General features: G+C 41.5%; 1 protein-coding gene across 4 annotated transcripts in view; it reads right to left on the bottom strand.

The window, feature by feature from the left end:
* The window catches only part of LOC121287817 (myo-inositol 2-dehydrogenase-like), a 50852-nt gene that overhangs the window by 6110 nt on the left and 19659 nt on the right, over positions 1–25083 (bottom strand). For 2 of the 4 annotated variants that reach the window (XM_041205755.1, XM_041205757.1), the window contains 8 exons: positions 16691–17275; positions 15135–15205; positions 13351–13459; positions 12487–12614; positions 11077–11184; positions 9509–9627; positions 8832–8988; positions 4934–6221 (listed from right to left, as the gene is read on the bottom strand). In XM_041205755.1, coding sequence (XP_041061689.1) covers positions 6073–6221; positions 8832–8988; positions 9509–9627; positions 11077–11184; positions 12487–12614; positions 13351–13459; positions 15135–15205; positions 16691–17275 — 1426 coding nt within the window. In that variant the 3' untranslated portion in view covers positions 4934–6072. Of the gene's footprint in view, positions 1–4933; positions 6222–8831; positions 8989–9508; positions 9628–11076; positions 11185–12486; positions 12615–13350; positions 13460–15134; positions 15206–16690; positions 17276–25083 lie in introns of those variants that run through there. The other 2 variants (XM_041205756.1, XM_041205758.1) reach the window with 2 other exon arrangements.

Genomic DNA, 25083 nt, shown 5'->3' with positions numbered 1-25083 from the left:
CACATTTGTCTGGATTGAACTTCATCTGCCACTGGTCTGCCCATTCCACCAAATGTTCAATTTCCCAGTACTGATGTCTTAGACTCAGTTGGATTTCATCAGTCTTCAAAACAGAAAGTTAAAAATTCCAGAAAAATTAGTGTCCAATGGCTTAGAGAGTAAATGCAATACCACAATAGGCAAAACAAACCAAGAAAGATGTGTTGGATCCTTGGCCTATGCAGTTAGCTGTGATTGAGGCTACTGAACTGCTTTTAGTAACTTCAAGCTAGGTGGCAGTAGAGACTGGAATGAAGCACACAAAAAAGTTCCCATTCAACAGGATGACCATGCATGTGCATCATCAGGGAAGCTCATATTCTGGTCCAATGCCCCTTCTTGTATGAATAACCGTTTAATCTTCACACGTGATAAGTTCCAGATGACTGCTGGTGATAGGGACGGGGTGAACGGGGGCAGGAAAACACAATCCAAAACAGACAGAGGAGCAAGCTGCCTCTCTCACAGGTATTAGCCTTTCCAAAATCTTATGAAAGGTCATAATTAAAATTAAACCAGCTGAAAATTGTTCATGACAATTAACCATGCAACTTGGGTCTTCCTTGGGCCTCAAATAACTTAGAAAAATTCCAATTAACATTAACCTATTGTTCTGCTACTTTTCTCTAGCAATATGTATCCTTTTGTTTTTGCCAACAGGAATGGGCAGACTTGCCAATGGGAATCTAGTAACAAACATAGCTTGCATTAATGATTTAGCAACAAGTGACTGACAGTCTCAGCCACGGCTCAGTGAGTAGCACTCATTTCTGAGTCAGATGGCTGTGGGTCAAGTTCCACTCCAGCAACTCACAAATATAAAAATTTAGGCTGACACTCCAGTGCTGCACTGTTGGAGGTGTTGCCTTTTGGATGACACATTATACAGATGTCCCTATCTGCACTCTCATATGAACATAAAAGATCCCATTGCCCCTGCTTTTTGATATAGCTAGGGCCAATTTGGTCCTTTAATGAAAACATAATTATCTAGACATTATCTCATTGTTGTTTGTAGGACCTTGCTGTGTGTAAATTAGCTGCCGGGTTTATATACATAACAAATGTCAAAACTTCAAAAGAACTTCACTGGTTACAAAGCACTTTGTGATGTCCTGGGGTCGTGAAATACAAGATCTTTTATGTGCCAACAGAGACCAAATGCTACATATAGGACTCCAATTGGCCAGCAAGAGGTAACAATGCATTTTGGGGCAGAACGCCATCTCTGGGGCAAGGTTCACACTCATTCAAAAAGGTTTCACAATTTTTTACTTGAAATTCCCTTTCTCTTGAATCTTAGTTTCAGCAACATCTCTATAACACATGGTAGGTGACAGAGGGCCACAGCGAGGGGAGGTGGTGTATGTTATTAAATGAATGGTTATAAACTATAATGTGCATTCTTAGAAGCAGCCAACTTTCTCCTGACAATGCAAGCTTTCTGACCAACTTTTTCCACACTGTGTGCGGTTAACAGATGTTCAGAAAAAGAAAATTATTTAATTAATTGATGACTAAATTTATTAATCTGTGGACTGGTCTCAGTCTTCCATGATTAAAATAATTCACTAGCCAAAGGATCTCAGGATCCAAAATAGGTCAATAATTGTGGGACACAATTGACATGTTCATCAGTCATATAAATGTAACTTTGAGATTGTAAATTCATATTATAACTCACTCATCTGAGAATTATAAATATTGTAATAGATGGATTTCCTATTGCACAATAGCATTAGAATCTTAAGAATGCACAATATGGCTTTACACCAAGCTATCTTAGTCTACTGACCCAGTACATCTACCATAGAGCCGCTCAGTACAAAACATCTATTAGCCTGACTGCAAGGAAGTTTTGTATAGGTCCCTTCCACTCTTGAGTAAGGACACTGCACACTACAGAACTCAGCTATGATAGCAGAAAAGTTCCAAATTCAACCTGTAAGCGGATTTTAGCTGGGAGAATAAAGCAACTGAGATGTTATATAACTAGGTTCGACACCCCTCAGCTGGAGAAAGCCAGAGAAAAAAAATCTCAGTCTCTGGCCTTCGTTGCTATCTAGTGATCCCTGCTGGAAAGGAACAAGGGGGGTGAAAATGAAAATAGAATTGAGCTTAAATGTGAGACTCACTACAGTTGGACAGTTTAAATCATTATCTAGGTTCATGCTGGAAGGTTAGCCACTAGAGCAAGTTATCAAAGGGCAGCCAGCATCTGTGGATCATCCCACCAGAAGCATCAGCATCTTAAGGATGGGAGTAAAAGGGCAGGAGAAGTGGCTGGAGTTCTTCAAACAATCAATAACTGATTTGTGCATCCTGCAACTTGCTCTGTCACTGCCAATAATGCATCTACAATCCTAGCACCAATAAGTATATCTTAGTTATACAGTAACATTTTTTTAAAAAAAGTATACAAGTGCAGAAATTTATAAACCAGAGGAGCACAAAATTATTGTCTTTTGATAAAACAATATTCTGTGAAAAGTACAATACACCACTAATCCTGGGCAGCAAGGAACAGAGCTGGTTTAAAACTTGAGTTTAAACTAGTTCAGGCCAGACCAGCCAGATTGACTTGAATGAATTTTTATTCTGTGGCCCAAAGGGCTGAGGAGATTTGATAGAGGTGTTCAAAATCATGAAGAGTTTAAATAGAGCAAACAAAGAGAAAATGTTTCCAATGGCTGAAAGGTTGATAACCAGAGGGCACAGATTTGGTGAGTGGTGAAAAAGACCAGGATCGACATGAGGAAAGACCATTTATTTTTAAAACACAAGGGGCAGAATTTTGCCCTTTATGGGTGGGCAGGCAGCCAATCCCCACCACCATTTTGAGTGGGCGGGCCAATGAAGGCCTGCCCAGCGGGCTGCCCGACAGGAAGTTCTATGCGCTTCCTGTGTTTTTTTTGCGGGGGGTGGGGTGATTCCCCAACTACCAGAGAGTGCACATCTCCCTGAGACTAAGTGCTGCCTCAGGGAGACTGCTGAAAGTGTTATAAACTTAAAAAATAGAAAAATAAAAAAATTAACATGCCCCCTCATGTGACAATATCACACAAGATGGGACATGTTAATAAATATCACAAAGTTTATTAAAGTTTTTTTAAAACAGACATGAAACCTCATCCCGCCAGTGGATGAGGTTTCATGTATTATCAGAAGCCCACTGGGGCCACTGGCCTGCCCGCCAGCCTTAAGGTTGGACGGGCAGGGCCTTTAATTGGCTTAATTATCCCGTCAATGACCTCAATTGGCCATTGGCAGGCCGGCAGACAGACAGCTGATTTCGCTGTCTCCCCCCACCCCCCCACCCCACCCCGCTTTCCTGAATATTTAAATGGGGCGAGAACCCCCGACGTCATCCTGTATCATTTGTGCTTCATTGAGTGGGCCCCGCCCCCAATTCGCCAATGGAAAAATTCTGGCCAAGGAATGGTTAGAATTTGGAATGCACCACTTGATTAGGGTGGCGGTAACAGTTTCAATAGTCACTTTCAAAAGGAAATTGGGTAAATACTTGAAGAGGAAATGCAGGGATATTGGGAAATAGACACGGGGCGGAGCTAACTGCATTGTTCTTCAAAACAGCCGGCACAGGCTCAATGAGCTGACTGGCATCTTTCTGTCTTGTGCTATTCTGATTCAATGGTCACTTAAGCTGGTGCTAATATTCAAACACGACATTTTAGATGGCCAATATAATCCCTGAAGGATCAGCAGGCATTTGCCACATTTCAAGAAATTTGCACAACTCAAGTTATAGAATCTATACCGACACTCAGGTCAATAACCAGTTGTTACAACCAACATAAAATGGTGTACTTAGGAGAACACTAAGGCTCGCTAGATGTACAAAACTATTTTTAAAATTTAAATAAACATTTATGGGAATTACAATTTTTGACTGTACTTTTTGTTGCAAATTGCATGTATTCTTAAATGGAAAACTAAGCTAGCTCTGTAGGTTCCAAAATGTTTGCAATCATCAGTGTAACTTCCCACACGATATAGGGAAAGAAGGGCCCTGTGACTGCAGTTCCCAGGAGCTGTTGCAACACTGCATTGGCCAGTTCAGCGCTTAGGTTAGAGTCAATCCTCCCTTCATCTTATCTTCAGGTCCAAACTTGACATCAGCTAATTTGTATTTCTTGATTTACCAAATCTTCTTTCAATATTATTGCTTTCCCTTACAAGGGAACTGGACTCCACACTGGTTACTCAGTGAAACGCCAGGACAGCAATCCTATTCCAAACTATGAAATCCATCTAACATGAGCTGTATGCACATCAGGAAGCTTCTGCCAGCTCAATCTCAGTCGGTAATTCTCTTCAATACCGCTTTGTGAAGCTGGCCTACCACATAACTCTAATAGTAATGGACACCAGCAGAACTTGGCTACGCCTGGTCAAAGATACCAACTGGGTCAGAGGTGCAGATTTTCTGTCAACTTTCTCGCGGCTCAAATTCAGGGCAAGATGATGAAATCCCATAGTGAGCTAACTGGAATGCAGGCAAGCACTTAAATCAACTTTAGACATCTAACTGCATTAGACAATACTACCTACGATGCAAAGCTGTGTAATTGAGCTGTTATTCCAGAGCTTCATTGCAAAAACTCTCTCCTACCATCAGCTCCAGTTTTCATGTTAAAGAAGCCATAAAAAGTTACGTGGATTCTATTGGTCCAAGTAGATTTATCATATGCAGAGCATTGAAAAAAACCAAATTAACTCTGTAAATGCACTGTGCTCAAGGTTAAATACTGGCACAGGCCCACAATTTCTTACTTGGACAACTGGAGCCCCCAGTTTGTTGCTGTACCGATCCTGGTCTGACAAGAGGAGGGATCCCTTCTCTTGCCCAATGAATAGTTAGTGTGATACAACATTTGGGGTGAAATTAACATTCATTGTATTCACAAAATGCATTTCATACAGAAAAGGAGAAATTCACTATACCTATTAAAAAGTTTACAGTTTTTTAAATAAAAATTAACCATTCATTTCTATTCCTTTCAGTTAAAACAGGGGTTACTTTCTTATTAACTGTCCAACCCCCAATTCAGCACTGTTGCCTCTGCACTAGTAAAAACAAGTCCAGCAAGTATAGTAATGTTTAGAAGCAATCCTAAACAGCCCAATAATTACAAATATAAAAGCACTTATATTTCTAAATAAATTACCCTTTTAACCTACAGTGTACATTAGACCTAATTCTGTTAAATCAATTAAGTTACAGGATTGTAAAAATGCCAGTATTGCATCTAAAATACAGCAAATAAAACATGCGCAGGCTGAGTCACATTGGTTACACATATACAGTACTTGTGTTAATCCACTGCCATCAAACCAGGAAATGATATGGAAATATGCTTCCAATTCATGGGCAGAAAAAATTCTCATCACATCCCAAGGCAATCTGAATAGATGTTTAACCTGGGTCTCAAAATACAGTCTCTACACTCCTGATGCACTTCTGGGAGTGCTTCACCTACACAAAAGTATCGCAATTCCATCTGTACTGTTCTGAAGTTCAATACGCTTACGGGTAGGAACAGGTAGAATAATCAGCTGTTGCTGAAAAGCAGGAGTAGTACAAGTCGAGGAGCGGGGAGGGAGGGGGAGGCAATGGGTCTCTACTGATCCATCAGCAGATACTTACAAATGTTTCCATATGTTGGAATTCCCACTTCTTCCTGTGCAACATTCATAATACTAGGCATTGCTAATTGGGGAGTGCTGGTACAGCAGCAGGTTCTTGGTGGGACATTACAGAATCAGATCTTTACGGTGGGTTAACTCACTGTCCCCCCGCCCCCCACCCCCACCCCATGCTGGGTCTATTTGCTACCAGTCTAACCCACTACTTAGAATAAAATTCTTCCTTTACAAATATCGGTTCACAAGAGTACCGAACAGTTTACAGAACAGTTCTCGGTTCACTTTATTTCCTCTTCTCCCCGGCAAGTTACTGCCACAGGTTGCGATTAAACATGGTCCTCAACTTCCAATCATGTCTTGTTCTTTTCAGGGCACTTCAGTTTTAATAACAGTGCCGTCGAGGGGTTCATTCCGCAGATCCACTGCTGAACCATTCCTCCAAGACTGCTCTGCAGCCGCTGCAACCTGAATCGTCCACAGGAAGTTCTCCTTTGTGATAAACGGCTCTTCCTTCCCTGATGGAAGATCAAACAGTTACTCAAAAATTTTTAAAAAGTCTCTAAAATGAGCAAGAAGCCAAGTTATTAAACACGCTGCTCCAGTTCAGTGTACATCAGTATTGCTCCTTTCTGCTTTCTCTCCTGAAATGAGGGGACTCTGGCTGGGGTCTGGTTCCATAGGTGAAGATAGCACTCCAGTACCCCATTCATTCTTCATGGGTCATCTGTGGCTCAGTTATTGGTGATCTGAGTCAGGAGGTTGTGGGTTCAAAAACCACTCCAGAGATTTGAACACAAAATCTAGGCTGACAGTGAGGGAGTGTCACAGATGCCACCTTTTAGATGAGATGTTAAACCAAGGGTCCGTCTCCCTATCGCATAAAAGATCCGGTAGCAGTATTTCAAAGATAAGCAGGGGAATTCTCCCCGGGTTTCTGGCCAATATTTATACTCAACCAACATCACTAAATCAAATGATCTGATCATTATCTCATTGCTGTTTGAAGGAGGTTGCTGCTCCCAAATTGGCTGCCATGTTCCTACATTAAAACAGCAACTACACTTCAAAAGTACTTCATTAGCTGTAAAGCACAGTGGGGAGTGCTGAGGTTGCGAAACATGTTATATAAAATGCAAGGCTTTCGTCTAATGGACATCACCTAGTGACATACTCTGGAAATTACTTGGGTGTAGGCATAGGGCGAGAGCAATACTCAGTAGTGATGCTCTCCCTGCAGCCAAATACTCTATTGTTTCCCACTGCTGGAGCTTGAACAAGGTGACAAAAGGCTGCAGATTCCCAGCAGAAGGTAGTGCTTTCAAGCAGAGGCAAAAATTGGGAGACCAAAGAATGAGAAACCCAGAGACTTTAAATAGCATTACCATCTTTGTAGAGACTGATAGCTTTTAAAAAGAAATCTGAACTTCCGGTTAATTGCTGAAAGGATGACACATTTTAAGACTTTTGCAGTGACAAACGACTAAAAGCACTATTGACTAAACACTGTCTTTGTAGGCAACTTATACCAAGCCACAAAACAGACCATTTCTCATTTTCTTTTAACATAAACAAAAACATACTTCACAGGTATACATTATACTGTTCTTTAAATAGACATTCAATTGTACAGAACCAGTCCAAGATAATTCTTAGCTCCTGAGGGTTTACTTTTGTTCTTTTCCTTTCTCAACCTGGGAATTTTTAATCTCAGAACTGTCTTCCACAGTGAGGCTCTTCCCCCAGAGATTCTTCTTCATGCAAGCTAGGCAAATCTTCCAACTTCATTTTAACTCTTTGTGACTTCAGTCTTTTCAATCATGAGCTGCCACCCACATTTCTGCATGATGAACCATAGTGTCTTGTCGTCTGCAGCTGCACTCCCTCTCCCAGGTCCTGGCAAACTATCTTGCCTGTGAGTTTTCAGGGATATCTTAGGCCCTTCCCCTCTCAAAGCCCATCTCCATGGCAATGTGAATCACATGGGCTTTGTATCCAGGTAGAAATGCTGATTAGCTATCCTTGAGACCCCCAATTCTCTTTTACTTTGGAAGTAAATGGACAGTTAAAACACAACTTATACAACTCAGCATTTTCAACACTTTCCTGGGACTTTGGAGACTCTAAATCTATCCACTGTCAGCACACAGGCTCCGGTCATTGTCTCCGAGTGCAAACATCTTGCACCTTCTTGCCACAAAACAATCTTAGCCCCCTTTAATCTCTATCAAAATGCTCAGGTTTACTGTCAGGCAAACAGCAGAACAGGTCATGTGACTCCCTTCATTTTACCTTAAATGCACAGTTCCAAGATGTAACAGGGAGATTCCCCAACAATAAAATGACTGTTTGGTGGTTCTGCTGCCAGAGACACTGGGAGGACTCTTGTTCATATATGATGATACGCCACAGAATCTTTATGTTTGCCTGAGCCTTGATTTGAAGTCTCATACAAAACTCAGCATGTCAGGGGAATATGGTGGCATATTGGTCATGTCACTGGACTAGTAATCCAGAGGCCCAAGCTAATGCCCTGGGGACAGGGTTCAAATCCTATCATAGCAGCTGGTGGAATTTAAATTCAATTAATAAAATCTGGAATTGAAGGCTAGCCATTAGTAATGGTGGCTATGAAATCACCATGGATGGCACTAATGCCCTTTAGGGAAGGAAATCTGCTATCCTCACCTGGTCTGGCCTACATGTGACTCCACATCCATAGTAAAGTGGCTGATTCTCAACTGCGCTCTGAAATGGCCTAGCAGCAAGTCATGCCTTTCAAGGGCAATTAAGAATGAGCAACAAATGCTGGACTTGCCAGCGACATTCATCCCATGAAAAGAATTAAAACAAAATGCAGCACTCCCCTAGATTACGTGTACAAATTTTTGCAGTGGTGCTTGAACCCAAAATCATCTGACTTGAGATGAGAATGCTACACATTGAAACCAAGCTGATACTCAAACCAGCTTCTGTAAATGGCAACCTAACTTACCAAGGTCCCGAATCTTCTGGAAGGCCACCCTTGGATAACCCGTGAACTAATTATAGTCAGAAGTAATTTCTTTTGCAAGCCAAAATGGAAATATAGAATCATCACATTGTAATATTTCTGCCCCTTTGCTAACCTTTCAGAGTCTTGAGGAAGTGTTTCAGCAGATCTCTATAAGCATCTTTGTATCGGTCATAATGTAAGTGGGAGCACACAGGTCTTGGTGTGCCCTGCTCAGTTATCCCCAGCACGTTCTGATTGTCCATCCTTAGTGTCCCTTCCGATCCATGAACCTTGAAGGATTCAAAAACAAAAATGTGGATGTGCCTGCCATTTAAACATGCTGCACTCTGGTGAGCACATCATCTCTTCCCCCCACCCCGTGCAAATGAGGGTAGCGCAAACAGAGTTAGTTTTTGGAATTTGTACATAGCGGTAAATATGCCACCAACTCAAAACAGCCCCAAGCTGAGCAAGTGAAAAATTTGCACTTGTTCTTACTCCTAATGATTACCCAACAACCCCCACCCCACTGGAAGTGTCCTTGTGTGAGATGAGCATAGGGCAAACAAAGAATTGACTGCTACAGTACTCCTTCACAATCAAACATCTACCAGGGTGACCGGCATTTTGGAAATTGTACCCTGGAGAGAACCAGTGCTTTCAGAAGTGAAATTGTGAAGACAGATGGTAGAAAAAAAAGAGGGGTTAAATAAAAGGTAAAGAGAACAGTGAGTGAGAGGCCAAGAAGGCACTATTGAGGGGATAGGCATCACAAATAATTGCTTATATATTAATGAGGTAATAACTTACTTCCAACCTCTGGTCACTGCTCCGTGTACAATGTTGGCTGACATCAAGCGTGACTATAGCACCACTGGCAAATTTCATGCTGACTGAGACTGTGTCAGCATCCTTAAGGGCTGCAATTTCTGTCAGGAGTAGATAATGGGTTGGAGTTAACCTCTGCACACTTCACAAAACTGCATTCAAACCAAAGACAGCTACCTCCTTTCCTTTTTAAATCATTTTAACCTCCATGATTTGTTTCCTGGTAATCATTCACAGTTCTTTTTAAAGGATTAATTTTTAGTTTTTTTTAAGTATCTTTTTCTTTGTCAGGCGTAGATATTGTGGCACCACTCAACCAGATGCTCCACTCCAGGTACTTGAGCACAACATCTAGGTTGACGCTGCTAGTGTAGTACTGAGGGAGTGCTGCACTGTCAGCAGTGCTGTCTTTCAGATGAAATGTTAAACTGAAGCTCTAGCTGCCCTCTCAGATGGACGTAAAAGATGCCATCACACTAATTCAAAGTGTCCGTGCCAATTTTTATCCCTAAAAAAAAAATCACCAAAACAGATTACTGATCATTATCACATTGTTGTTTATGTGTTATGTACAATAAATAGATTTTCATGACAACAGTAGCTACATTTGAAAAGATACTTAATTGGCTGTAAAAAAAATTTGGAACTTTCAGGTGATGAAAGGCATTAAGTAAATGCAAGTTTTCACTTTTACTGGTTTTACAGTCAGAAGTAGTGCAGGAAAGAGGACTCGGTCAGTCGATAAATAACATTGTTCTCTACTTTGGGAATTAAATTACTTGTAATGGTTCTATTACCTAATGATGTTTGAATATCCCTCTCAAATGACACTTCCACAAAGGCTTTGAGGCCAACATTTTCCAGTTTCATGTCTGTGATGGAAACAGTCTGTTTCCTGTATTTTTTTTTTAAATTAAACTCATTCCAGGGATGTTGTTAACCAACAAGGCTGTATTTATTGCCCATCCCAAGTTGTCCTGAGGGTATTGAGTCAAGCACATAACATGGGACTGTGTTATCTGTGGGAGAGAATGCAGGTGGGGCCTGCAGACTCTCTTTCCCCAATGAAATTAGTGAACCAGTGGGGTTTTTATGATGAACTCTGAATTGGTCTCCAGCTCACAAAGTGCCAGGTTTATTGAACTGGTCATGGAAGGAATTAAACACACAATTCTGTGGGTTGATAGTTGGGCGCTATAGCCACGAGGCTATTGTGACCCAACTCCTTTTCACATGGGAGTTGACCATGGACAAAAATGGTATGAAACATAAATACCCATTCCCAAACTGAGGGGACATGAAAGGGAGCTGGGTAGAGAGTCGCAAGTCAAAAAAATTATCCTTCAAATTTCCATCCCCATCCCCTCTCCAGATCTATATTCAAGCTTCAATCATAAGGCTGCTTGCGAGGTTCAAGCTCCTGAGTCAGACGGAGGTACAAATTTGACAAGACTGATTTAAATCTACTATCTGAAGATTCTTCCCCTCACCACTTGCAGGCAAGCTCTTTGCTACAAGCATTGACTTATTAAATGTTAACTAATTTCTACCTTGGCAGAAGGCATGACCCAATGAAAATATGGTATCCGGAGCATTTTCTCCAAGTAGCCAGCAGACAGTATCTAAGTCGTGTACTACACCATCGTAGAATATCCCACCTGTTTAAAAGAGAACGATACAGATGGATTTGTTGTACAGAACAGTAGGTCAGGGCGCCACAATTATATTACAATGTACAGAAGATTTCAGTTTGGAGCAGGTTTCAGTGGCAGAAAGGGGTGAAACATCACAAGACACAGGGGATTCTGATCAGGTTATCAGTCTTTTCTCAACCTCAAGGTACACAGGACCATACAAAAATGACAGCCAGGAAAAGATCAGCTGGTCCATCAAGCTTGTCCTCACATTCATGACAGCCAGAGCATCAAACAAACACTTCAGAGCACTGCCCCGCAAAGCAGCGTTGTAATCTCCTGGGAGAGGCAAGAAACACCCAGGATCAATAAAAAGGGGTTGGGGATACTCAAACTCCTTTTTGGTCCCTTCAGGTGATTGAAGCCAGTACAGGAGATGACATATGGACCAAATGTTCATTATCTGATTATCCATTTAGCTTTTAAACTATGTCATCTCTGCCAGCATCAAGAACTGCACCAGCTCCCTCTTTGAAGGCATAAAAAAGTGTTAGTGTGCCCAAGTTATTCTACATAACATACAGATGCTAATCCTCACTCCCCATTGCTCCACCATTCATGTTTTGCAGGTAAGCATCATGGTTGATAGCTTGAACTAGCTTAGTGGTAATTTACCATGTGATTGTGAATACAAGTGGCTCTGGGGTTCATTTCACTGAGGAATATGGAAGCTCGTATGCAATAACTTAACACTTGTTGAGATGATCAGCTACTTACAAATACATGCTCAATGATGCACTGTACAATAGCACCATTGTGCACAACAGTTAGTGTGCTGAGATTCCAATGAGGGAAGGACTGGGGAGACAGTACTGCACCTTATCTATTACCACTAGACAGTAAGAACATGCAGCTCACTGCCAATTATCACTCCGAGCCAGATACACCAAAGACTAATGAAGAACTAGTATGATCATGGTCTCATAAAAAGTGACAAAGGAGTTGACAAAACCAATCCGTCACAGAAAGACTCCTATAATGAGGGAGGAAATAATTACTGGCAATTCACATCAAATTCAACATCTGGTGAAAACCAATAAATACAGGTTAACGATTTGGATAGACACCCTTAGTCACAATCCAGGTATCTATCAGAATCATTACCCCTTTTTAAACGTTGTACATTTCCAGTATTTTCTGTTTTGTTTTATATTTTCAGCATTTTTCTTTTTACACACAAACTTGTTTCTTCAAATCAACTTTCCTCTGAATCACATACACATAGAACTGCTCCATATGCATACACTTTGCTTTCCAAGCCCGTACCTGTTTTTTTGATATAGCTGAGAGACAGAGAAGGGTAGGTCCTACTGACACTGACTATTCGTTGAATCCTCCCCAGAGCTTTATTGTGAACTTTTTTGTACAAGAACTGCACGGCTGGATCAAAACGTCTGCATGGAGGTAGAAAATTGACATTAATGTCAAAGAGCAGAGTTTCTGCTTTTTTTTTGATATGAACTTCAATAACACATTGGTACCAAAGGAAGCTTATTCTGGCAGAATTGCAAATTATTATTCAAACTTGGTTTTTGAAACTAAGGAATTCATTCAGACTCCCAAGATCAGGTGCCAGTATTTCAAAATTGGATTCAAGAGGTCACAATGGAGAAAATCATGGGGGAACATCAAGGTCACATGTCTTGAGCACATTTAAAAAAATAACATGTAATACCAGGCCCCCTGCTATTTGTTTTTTTTATTTGTTTTCTCCTATCTTCCCTTGAAGTCTTTTCCTGAGGTACAGTTGTATGACCACCGGCCACTTCCAGCACCTCACCCAAGTAACCGTTCTGCAGTGTAAGCAAAGTAAATGCCAGGAAACTATCTGATCCCGGGAGGTGCTATAGCTGAAACTGTCCACCTGGTGTATGCACAGACATGTATACTTTCTAGCTGTGGCCAGGGCCAGTATCCCTGGCTGATTTTTCTTTATTCTTCCATTTTGACCAGCTGAGGTGAGGGAGCAACACAGAGACTGAGAACAAACTGAGGGCCTTTATGTTCTGGGCAACACATTTACCTAAAAAGAGTTGCCACCAACTCTTTGATTGAGGAAATAAGTTACCAATGCAATTATCTACGGATATGGGATTCTAGCATTAATCCCAGCCGGCAGACTTTACTCACTTATAGAGTCCGCAGACCAGAGGTTGCCCACATCTTGCAGCTTCATCGAAGCATGATTCAGCCATTTGTTTGTCTAAACTCAGTAACTTTTCACAGAATACCCCTTTACCTGAAACACAAAGAAAATACTTCATTCACCTCAGAGTACTGGCACATGAGATATAACAATCTTTTATGGTGCTTTGGTAGCGTCTGGCTAAATACATCAGAGTAGAGTTCCCACTTGGTGTGTAATTGGGAAATTGGGCTGGTGAGGTTACAATTCAGGTTCTTGCTAAAAATCATTGGCATAATCACAGGCATAAAATCTTCCATAAACCAGGCTACGAAGGAGAAAAAGTTCATTTATGAGACAACAAGCTTCAACTCGTATCCTTTGTAGATGTGCGAGAAAGATGCTGGAAAGAACTTATCAGATATGGATGGGCTCAGGCTACATAAAACATTAAAGGGAAAAAACGTTCCAACATGCAAGAGGAAATGTAGCTTCCTGGAGGAAACCTTGCAGGATGGTGCATGTGGATGTCAAGTATGGATAGAATTAGCCTTGGCAAATTCAGTCAAATAACCCTCCACCACCGACAATCCAAGCTCATGCTTGAACAGTAACCACTCAGAAGAGATACTTCAGGGCTCTGAATCCTTGTAGCACAAGTCTTTTTAACTTCAGGGGCAGGAAGTGAAAAATGAGGGGATAAGAAGCAACTATCTTTGTGGCAGGCATTAGTGAATCAGCAATGCGCTGCCTACAGTAAGTCAGAGGGCACGTTGTTTTAGAAGGACAGAAACATTATACCCATTAAAATACAATATATCATTCCAACACTAAAAGGGTAGATAAATTCTAACCAATGTTAAGTAAACATCGAGTTAATTGAAAAATGAATCACTAATCTAGCTGGGGACAAGCACCCCTAACATTGTTTGTGGCAGGATCAACAAAGAGGCTCAGGGCATTGTGGCTCTGGTACTTCCTGCATGTAGAGAGCTCTTCTGTGCTTTGAAAAGAACTCTTAATCAAGCTTTTTTTTAAAAAAAAACAGGTGCAGAAATTGGCATTTGACAACATGCAAGTGTGATGGACAGGGAATATGTATTATTGAAAAGCTATAAAAATGACTGATGCATATCAGTCAATTAAGTTTGTAACCTCACCTCAGTTAAATAAACAATCATAAACCATGTGAGCTTCACATTACTGATTATACAAGCATAAAACTTTGCAATCACTCTCAAGTATCCCATCTCGATTTCCTTCTTTGTTATCAACCTATATCCACTTGCCTTTCCTTTGGTCCCTCCTCCTCCTCTCAGTGGTGGTGCTGATCCATAATTTATGGCAGTTACATGGGTGGCAGCAACTATGCCAGCATCTCATCCAAGTGGTCACCATTTACACAGAAACCAAACATCACAAAGCTATTTGAAAACATAGGACACCATAGCAAATCCTTATCCTTATCAAATATGCAAACAAATATATTTTCCAGCAGAAACCACTGGCTTGCAATCACGAATAGCATTGTTGACTGATCAATCTCCCCTTCCTCCTCCAGGGATGCTGAGGCTGGTTATAGAGCCCTCCAGTAGCTCCCCAGGCTAAAAACAACTAACGTAGTACATGTTTAGGATCAAACATAGGACTATCTGGTTGACTCAGAACCACAGTGCACAGTGCAGACCCACTTAACTTTTATAGCAAACCGACAAGAGTTACCTCCTTAACATCATCCTTCCTTGTCCCTCCAATTCCCATCTGCATTTATCCAAAACGCACACCATACCTGCGCGTAAAGCATCCAGGACTATTTCCGAGCCTTCTTCCGCCAGCGAGCAAATAATAATTCCTGAGACACTGTACAAACAACAGCACAGGAAACAATTAGGTGTCGGTGTAGATCAACTTGAAATGCATCTAAGAACTCAATTCATTTTTTAAAATACAAGTAAAATGCTTTCATTCTAATTTGCAAAAAGAGACCACTGCAAGAAAAAAAATTCAGTTGAACCCAAGTTTCTCGGTCACATTAATCATGAAACAAAATAATCCTAAACACAGGTTCCATTCACCTCCAGTCTATGCTCTGCCATATTACCTATCGTCCAAAACAGCCAGTAGAACAGGAACATCCTTGTACAAGATAAAAAGAGAAAAAAACTGAAAATGTGGAAAATCCAAAATAAAACAAAGAAAGAGAAGCTTCTCCAGCTCAGAACGAATCTAAAAGGTTAACCTCTAACAGGCCTGCTGTCCATTGAGAATTTACTTGTTTGAGTTCCATAACATATATTCTGTTCAGCTTTTTTATTGGCAATGCTCACTGCTCCACACCCATTTTCAGGAGCAACACTCCGTAAATGAATGGCCAAAATGATCAACAATTGCCATTAGAGGTGGATGTCAGCTGACATGGCATCCACTCAGCTTGCTATGGAGTGACCTGGTCCATTACACACAAAATTAGGGTGCTGCAACTGAAGTTAAACAAAGAGCTGATGTTGCATAGTTCAAGCATTACATCTGGCTGAGGGGTGGGAGAACAATAAACACAAAGGTTCTAATGATACTGTGGAATAAAATAAGGAACAAATGGGTCTTTTTGTTGTAAAGAAGGTTTAAACTCAGTAGCCAAATGCTGGAGCCGAATCGGGTTCCGCACAACTAAGGGAGAGCAGCTGGTCAGATCCAATCCAAGCTCTATGCTCAGCTAACTGATTTCAACCAGCTACACAGGGTTGGGACCTATAAAGAGCTTTGCTGTCTACAAATTAGATAAGGGACCAGTTCGCAAGAGACAATCAGCCTGAGGTTCTACTCCTCTCTGCTCCTGTCCGGCAACCTGCCGTTAGGGCATGAAAATAGATTCCACGTAAAAATAAATTGCTCTGAAATGATATCCCTCCCCCGGCAGATACTTGCACTCCAGACTCTCAAGTGATGAATGGCCACTTGGGCAAAGTCAGCGGCTCAGTGATCCAGCAGGAGTGCCCACTTCAAGAGAGGTAAATCAAAAAAATTAAACAGGAAAATATACAAACATACAAGAGAAAGGTGAGAAAAGATCTTCAAGGCCTTCCATCTTCACCCCATCCATTGCAAACTCATACATCTCCCTCCTGCACTGCTGGAATCCAAGCCAGCAGAGAACAAACTAACCTGCAGTCAATTTCAGGAAAAACTCTAGGAGAATCCTCCTCAACTCCCTAAGCCAGCAGGCAAACTCATGGAGACCACGGCATCTCTAAACTATCCTAACTATCCTGTTGCCTCCACAAAAGGAACACACTGCTCCAAAATGGGCAGGTCTGTGCAGAATTAATATGCAGTTCATAATCGTACCGTTGGTCATTGAGCACAATGTCAGCGTCCTGCCCCCGCAACACCCTGGTGTTCGCAAGAACGTCCGTGCTGAAGGAACATTCCAAATCCTGGATGCAATCCTCCACAATGTACAGCAAGCGGCAGCCACTCTCCTCTTCGATGCTTTTAAACAAAGCTCTGCTGCCACTGCAAACTCCAAACAGTGCCAGTCCAATGCGGCTGCCCAACAAACCACCATTCCCATATTCTCCTATTGTCATGTTGGAAGCAACATTATTGGAAGCTTCAGGAGCGATGTGCCTTTGGCCACTGGATCTTGAAGAGTGTGAATGACCAAGGACTTGAAAGCCATTGAATAAAAGTGACGAACCTGAGGGGGAGTTTGAGGTAGCCATGTCATGGCAGATTGTCACTGTGCTGGTAGTGGAGTTGGACACGCTTGTTCTAAATGAGATCATGTTCTGATGGTGAGATACTGGGGATGGAATGTTGTTGCTGAAGCTGGTGGGACATGGGTTGGGTTGGAATACAAAAGATGATGACTGTGGTAGAACAGATTGATCGAGCACAGACATACCAGCAGCAAAGTCCACAGGAGGAGACCTAGTAAAGAGAATACAGCAACAAAACATTAGATAACTAAACAAAAATAACAAAAAACTTAGATATTAGTCTCCCCTGGCCACAACAGTTCACTTGATAAATACACAGTACAGCGGTACTGAGTCATAACCACAACTATCCCAACTATAGCCAAAGCCAGCTGTTATGGCAGAATGGTGTTATACTTGGCCTCAATACTAACCTACAGAGGAAAGTTGGGAGAGAAGGGGAAAAGTGTTAAAGCCCTGATCACAATTCAGTGACCCTGACTGGAAGCAGACACATATGGGCACCAGAGTAGAATAGAGTTGAACACCACTGTGATGTTCCTCTCTCCCCATTGGATCGGAAAGCTTTACAACACCCAATATTCAGGGTCATACCTCAAAACATCCAGGAGTGCTTTGCAGCCAAGAAGTACTTTTGAAATGTGGTCACTATTGCAATGTAGGAAGAAAACTAGAAAGCAAAATCAATTTGTCTAAATTCTACTTCGGCACATGGAGTTGTACCCTTGAAGTCACTAATATTTAAATCACAGCCAACTGTATGTTCAATTTTGAACCCTTGTTGTTTACCATTAACTTTGAAAGTGTCATCTTAACACTATAATTATTGAGAAAGGAAAACAAAAAAAAATCACAGATTGTGAAGCTCACAATTTTACATAAGGGGGCTGTGTAGTGTAGATTTTTGGGAACCACAAGGCTCTAGTCTAGTTTGCTTCATTTATGATCCTGCAATTATATCAGTTGGAAGAATGCTCTGAGTGCCAGGCTTCACCAGGGGTGATCTCAAGATTACTGTATTTGACAAACAATAGGGAGCTGGCTGAATCAATTGCATAGACATCACAGGTGAATCCGGAATCTGCGGCAGTCCTTCCAAGAAAGGCTTTGGATAATATTAAGCTGGGACTAGGAGCACAGTAAAACTAGTATACTTTTTTTTAAAGTTCTGAAGAAGTGTCATACGGACTTGAAATGTTAACTCTGTTTCTCTCTCCACAGATGCTGTCAGGCTTGCTGAGTTTTTCCAGCATTTTCTATTTTTATTTCAGATTTCCAGCATCGGCAGTGTTTTGCTTTTATCTTAGTCTACTTGTTAGCTTGGCTTAATTGGTAGCACTCTGAACTCAGTAAAAGATTCAAGGCTCAAACCCACACAGCAGCGCTTCTGAATCAATCTACGCTGACATTCAATACTGCGCTGAATGCTTCATCATAGGATGCACCATCCCTCAAATGAAAAGTTAAACCAAGGTCTTTTGTACCTTTTTCACTTAGATCCATAGAAAAGTTACAGCATAGGAGGCCATTTGGCCCATCTTGTCCATGCCAGCCCAAGGACACCCAGGTGCCATTTCTAATCCCACCTTCTTGCAGTTTACAGCACTTTAGGTGCAGATCCAGGTACATTTTTTTTAAAAAAGTTTAAAGTTTCTGCCTCTACCACCAACCTGGGTAGCGAATTCCAGACACCCACTACCCTCTGCATAAAAAAGTTCTTCCTCATGTCCCCCCAACACCTTCTGCCACTTATCTTGAATCTATGTCCCCGGTTCTAGAATTCTCCACCAAGGGAAACAATTTTATCCTGTCCACTACATCCATTCCCCTCAATTTTGTACACCTCAATAAAGTCACCTCTCAGCTTTCTTTGTTCTAAGGAAAATAACCCCAACCTATCCAACCTCTCCTCGTAGCTACACTTTTCTAACCCTGGCAACATTCTTGTAAACCTCCTCTGCACTCTCTCCAGAGCTATTACATCCTTCCCGTAATGTGGTGACCAGAACTGCACACAATACTCCAGTTGTGGCCTCACCAGTGTTTTATACAATTCCAACATTATATCCTTACTTATATATTCTATACCAATACCAATGAAGGATAGTATTCCATGTGCCTTCTTTACAACCTTGTCTACTTAAACTGCTGCCTTCAGGGACCTGTGTTCTTGTACGCCAAGATCTCTCACTTCATCTGCCCCTCTTTGTATATTCCCATTTATTTTGTAATCTCTGTAACTGTTTGACCTTCCTAAATGTATGACCTCACACTTCTCTATGTTAAAATCCATCTGCTACTTTACCGCCCACTCCACCAACCCATCTATATCGTTTTGGAGATTATGGCCTCTACACTATCCACTACTCAGCCAATCTTTGTGTCATCTGCAAATTTCCCAATCGTGCCCCCCATGTTCACGTCCAAATCGTTAATATATAACACAAACAGCAAGGGTCTCAACACCTAGCCCTGTGGAACACCACTTGAGACAACTTTCTATTCGCAAGGGCATCCATCGACCATTACCCTTTGTTTCCTGTTACAAAGCCAATCTTTTATCCAGTTTGCCACATCACCCTGAATCCCATGGGCTTTTACTTTCCTGACCAATCTGCCATGTGGGACCTTGTCAAATGCCTTGCTAAAATCCATGTACACAACATCCACTGCACTACCTTTATCAACCTTTCTTGTCACTTCCTCAAAGAATTCAATCAAATTTGAGGCAAGACCTTCCTTTAACAAATCCATGCTGACCATCCCTGACTAGTCCATGCCTTTCAACATGACAGTTAATCCTATCTCTCAGGATTGATTCTACTAATTTGCTCACCACCGATGTAAGACTAACTGGCCTATAATTGTTTGGCATTTCCTTTGATCCCTTTTTAAATAATGGAACTACGTTTACATTTCTCCAGTCCTCTGGTACCTCCCCTGTATCTAGTGAAGATTGGAAAATCATCCTCAGAGCATCTGTTATCTCCTCCCTGACTTCCTTTAGCAGCCTCAGAAACAATCCATTTGGCCCTGGTGACTTATCAACTTTCAAGGATTTCAACCCTTTGAGTACTTCCTCTCTCTTTATGACGATCCCACTTGTTCAGCCATATGTTAAAAATCCATAGCACTACTTGAAGAACAGTGGGGAATTCTCTTGATGTCTTGACCATAATTTTCTCTTTAGTCTAGCAAGGTGAAATAAAAAAAGTTATATATCTTTAATGTCCTCGGGATGGCCCAAAGTGATTGAAGTCCGAGTATTGCTGAAAAAAAGATCGTAGTTTTTCGTCTTGCACTCATCATGACACTTCGCAAGAATACCAATAAGGGGAAAAAATAATTTATACTTTATTAGAAGAGAGTGCTGATTGGTTAACAAGTGGACTTTGATTGGTAGAGGCATCGCCATAGAGAATGCACCAATTAATGGTGACTGACAGTTAACTGCCAGGCATTGCCTGAAATTTAAACCAAGCAGCTTGACCCTGATTGGTCAAGGCATTGCCCTGAGGAATGAGTCAACACATGGCTGTAACTTATTTTGTTTAGCTGAAACAGGTACAATGTGTGTAAGTGTTCTGTCTGCAAAGGGCCCTGTGTATTATTATACGTAGCTAACAGTACACACAAAGCACAAAGGCACCACACTGCAAGCCCAACGACAATCTTAAATTGGTTGACAGTATAATTCTTAGCACACTGAGGATTATTTAGGAAATGTTGTCCAATCGCAGAATCACACCTAATGTTGTACACTGTATTTTGAGTTTTGCAAGCACGGCTGGTTGGGTATGGTGTGTACCTTGTCCATTGCAAACAGCAGATGGGACATGCTATTTGATACTATCTGCCAGTCTTGGGGGTGTATGGTCTACATAACCTAGTATCAAACTGGCACTGAAATTCATATACCACATTACTCCTTTGCGTGATAGGCAGAATGCCTTTTCGGCTTGATGGCAGCATCCCGATAGTGGCGAATACCACTCGCGTTGCTACTGCATGGCAGCAGTGTGAAACAGCTAGCTTCACCTGTTGCTCAAATTTTTGAGAGACCTTGCTCTTCCAGGGTAATCTGAGGTAGACTGGGCACGTTTCAGGGCAAAAAGTGATAACCTTAGGCCCGTTCATGAGTTTGTGAGATATATAGCGCGAAATGATCTAATCAGGGTAGCCATTATTTCTCAGGATGCCTTAGATGTACCCTATTTCAGCATCAGGCTTACAAGGTGAGCAGCAAAAGGCCTGGGCCCTATTAACAAGGTTGCTGATAAGACCAATCTTATAGGGTGTGGAACTGCAAGCATCCTAATGTGTATATTGGCCAATGAACGTAGGCTTGCGGTAGACCATGGTAGAGAACCTCTGGCAGATTTCTCAACTAGTATGTCAAGGAAGGAGTTCATTTGACTGCTCCATTTCAAAGGTGAATTTGAGCACAGGATAGAGCTCATTAAGACGTAAGGAAATTATTACATGCGGCCTGCGGATTTAAATATAGCAAACGTATCATCCAAATATCGGAAATACGTGAGGAGGAGTAGGAGTCATTCCATCAAAGACACGTTTCTTGTGGAACCCAAAGATGTTTGCGAGACCTGGGCCCAGACAGATCCTACAGCAACACCATCTATGTGGGCATACATGGTGTCATTAAAACTGAACCCAACCGAGCGAGTTGATTTCATAAGCTCAATGAATGCTGATTCACGCAATGGTGGCAGGTCTAGATCGCCATGATATAGTGCTACAGCTCTACTGCTTCCTTAAGTGGAATGTTGGTGAATAGGCTAGCAATGTCAAAGGAGCACATGGACACAGCATTGCTATCGATATGCAAGTCCTGTATGGCCATCGCAATCATGAAGAAAATTTCACCACGTATCTAGAAAATGTACTCAAAACTAGTTGCAACAATTCATGTTGTGCAGAACTGATCAAAATAAGGTAGGGCGTAAAGGGACATCACTTGTGTGCATCTTGGGCAGCCCATACATATGCAGACACAGCGAGCCATGAGTACCAACCTTGTCATATCTATCACATGGCAGCTCATCGCTCTAACACAAGTCCAACAAGCGTTTTTTTAGTTTACATTCAAACAAGGCTGACTGGTCATGTTGAGCATCAGGTCCAATGAATAACAAATTTGGAATTGTCATTAAGAATGATGTGCATCTTGTTGATACAGTCACACTTGTTAAGAATGGCTATTCCTGACCTTTTGTCAGGTTTACTGACATGCATGTCTGGGTTGGTCTTAAGGCCTTGCAACGCTGTAAGACATTCGCGTTGCATGTGAAAGCCAGACAGGTTGTTCGAAATCCAGCAACACGCAGTGCTAGCATGCTTTCAAGGATTCAGCATCTTCAGTGGATGCTGGTTTGTGGCAGGATAGATGGTGAAAGATGGTGTAGCCGTGGGATCCCCTCTAGGCCCAGCTCTTGCAAACATCCTTGTTGGGTTCCACGAGAAACGTGTCTTCAATGGAATGACACCCAAGCTCCTATCCCTCGCCTATTTCCGATATTTAGATGATACATTCACTATAGTTAAATCCGCAGCCGCATGCAATAATTTTCTTGCATGTTTTAATGTGCTCCATCCTGTGCTCAAATTTACCTTTGAAATGGAACAGTCAAATGAACACACTTTCCTCAACATACTAGTTGAAAAATCTGCCAGGGGGTTCTCTACCATGGTCTTTCACAAGCCTACCTTCACTGGTCAATATATACATGGGAATTCTTACAGATCCACATGCTATAAGATTGGTCTTATCGACAACCTTGTAAAAAGGGCCATTTGCTTACCATGCAAACTCGATGTTGAAATAAGGCGCATCAAAGGCATCCCGCAGGATAATGAATAGATCATTTTGCAATGTATATCACGCAAACTCATGAACGGACCTAAGGTCGTCACTTTCGGCCCTGAAAAGTGCCAGTCTACCTCAGATTACCCTGGAAGAGCAAAGTCTCTCAAAAATTTGAGCAACGGGTGAAGCTAGCTGTTTCAAGCTGCTATTATGCAGTAGCAACACGAGCGGTATTCGTCACCAACAGAATGCTGCTGTCAAGCTAAAAAGACATTCTGCATATCACACAAATGAGTAATATGGTATATAAATTTCAGTGCCAGTGTGTTGCTAGGTATGTAAACCATACGTCCCAACGACTGGCAGATAGTATCAAATAGCATGTCTCATCTGCTGCTTGCAGCAGGCAAGGTACACACCGTACTCAACCAGCCCGTGCTTACAAAACTCAGAAGAGTGTCCAACATTAGATGTGATTCTGCGATTGGAGAACATTTGTTAAATAATGTTCAGTGTGCTAAGAATTACACTGTCAACCAATTTAAGATCATCAGTCAGGCTTGCACTGTGGCGCAATTGCGTGTACTGAAAGCTACATATATTAATACACAGGGCCCTTTTCTTTGCAGACAGAAAGAACATGAACACACATTGTACCTGTTTCAGTTAAACAAAATAAGTGACAGCCATTCACTGACTTGTTCCTCAAGGCAATGTCTTGACCAATCATGGGCAAGCTGCCTAGTTTAAATTTCAAGCAATATTTGTCAGTTAATTGTAATTCACCATCAACTGGTGCATTCTCCATGGCAGTACCTCTACCAATCAGAATCCACTTCCCAGCCAATCAGCACTCTTCTAATACAGTATAAATTGTTTTTTCCCCTTATATTGGCATTCTTGCAGTGTCCTGCTGAGTGCAAAATGAAAAGGTTCAGCATATCTCTTTTTTCAGCAATACTCAAGTTCTGTACCACCAAATAGCTGTTTGAAATGTAATAAATTACTTCTGAAGTAGTCAGCATTTTATGAGGCAAACTGACCAAACAGATTAACCGATATTGTCTTTTTCCAATCCTGTACATTCCTGCGTAACTTATTAATGGGTCAGTCAGCTCATTATTGTTTGTGGGGTCTGGTTGGATGAAAAATGGCTGCTTCATTTGCCCACAACAGAAATAGTCAATTCTCTTCAAAGCAGTTAATTACATCTGAAGAACTTTGCAACGTTTCCAAGAGACAGTGTAGCACAACATAAATACAAACATTTGCTCCTTTCCTTCTCATTTTTGTAACATCGTCCTCAGGCAAGTGATGTCAGGTTCCTTCTTTGTTCATGAGGAGGCCAGTTTTAAAAATAAGATCAGAAAGTTTACAAGATAAATGATACTAGTAAATTGCCCATGACATTCTTCCCTTTCGTTGATGAAAATAAATTGTTACTAAAACATACACCAGGTTATAAAAGTTGAGAGAAAGACCTAAGAAACATGTTCCACAAAGCCACTTACTGACCAGAACCTGCAACTACCTTGTGAAAATTGCCATAACAAGGCAGAACAGAAAATGTTGGCATAGCAATTTAGAATTATAATGTTTGTACAAAGCATGATCAAAAATCGTGACAATGGGGAGCAAGATTTGTGCACAGAGTGTGTGCGCACTACATAAGATCTTTTAACAACTGAATCTCCTATTACACTCTCAACACATTTTACAAATTGTCTCTAATAGATGTCCATGCTTATAAGCTACAGCGAGCACTCTCACCAACTTTTTAATCAAATACTGGTTGGCCAATGACACTTCATCCGTTTTCCCTAGTCTCGTGTATTCCAATCTTCATTGTTCCACCATTGACAGTCGTGCTTTCAGCCGCCTAGACCTCAAGCTCTGAAATTCCCTCCCTAAACCACTCCGCCTTGCTCTCCTTCTTTAAGGTGGCCCTTAAAACTTACCACTGACCAAGCTATTGGTCACCTGCTCAAATTTCTCTTTATGTGGCTCAGTGTCAAATTTTGTCTAATAACGCTCCTTGGGATGTTTTACTACATTAAAGGTGCTATATAAATGCGAGTTGTTGCTGTAATGATGTTACTCTCATAGCTGAACCCAAAAAGCAGCAACGGTACAACAGTCACACATTCCCTACTCCCCAGGCAATGGGGTTCACAAAGATACACAAAAAGGATGTA

The sequence above is a fragment of the Carcharodon carcharias genome, chromosome 15 (assembly GCF_017639515.1).
Source record: "Carcharodon carcharias isolate sCarCar2 chromosome 15, sCarCar2.pri, whole genome shotgun sequence".
Lineage (NCBI taxonomy): Eukaryota > Metazoa > Chordata > Chondrichthyes > Lamniformes > Lamnidae > Carcharodon > Carcharodon carcharias.
This window is presented reverse-complemented; position numbering and strand designations above follow the sequence as displayed.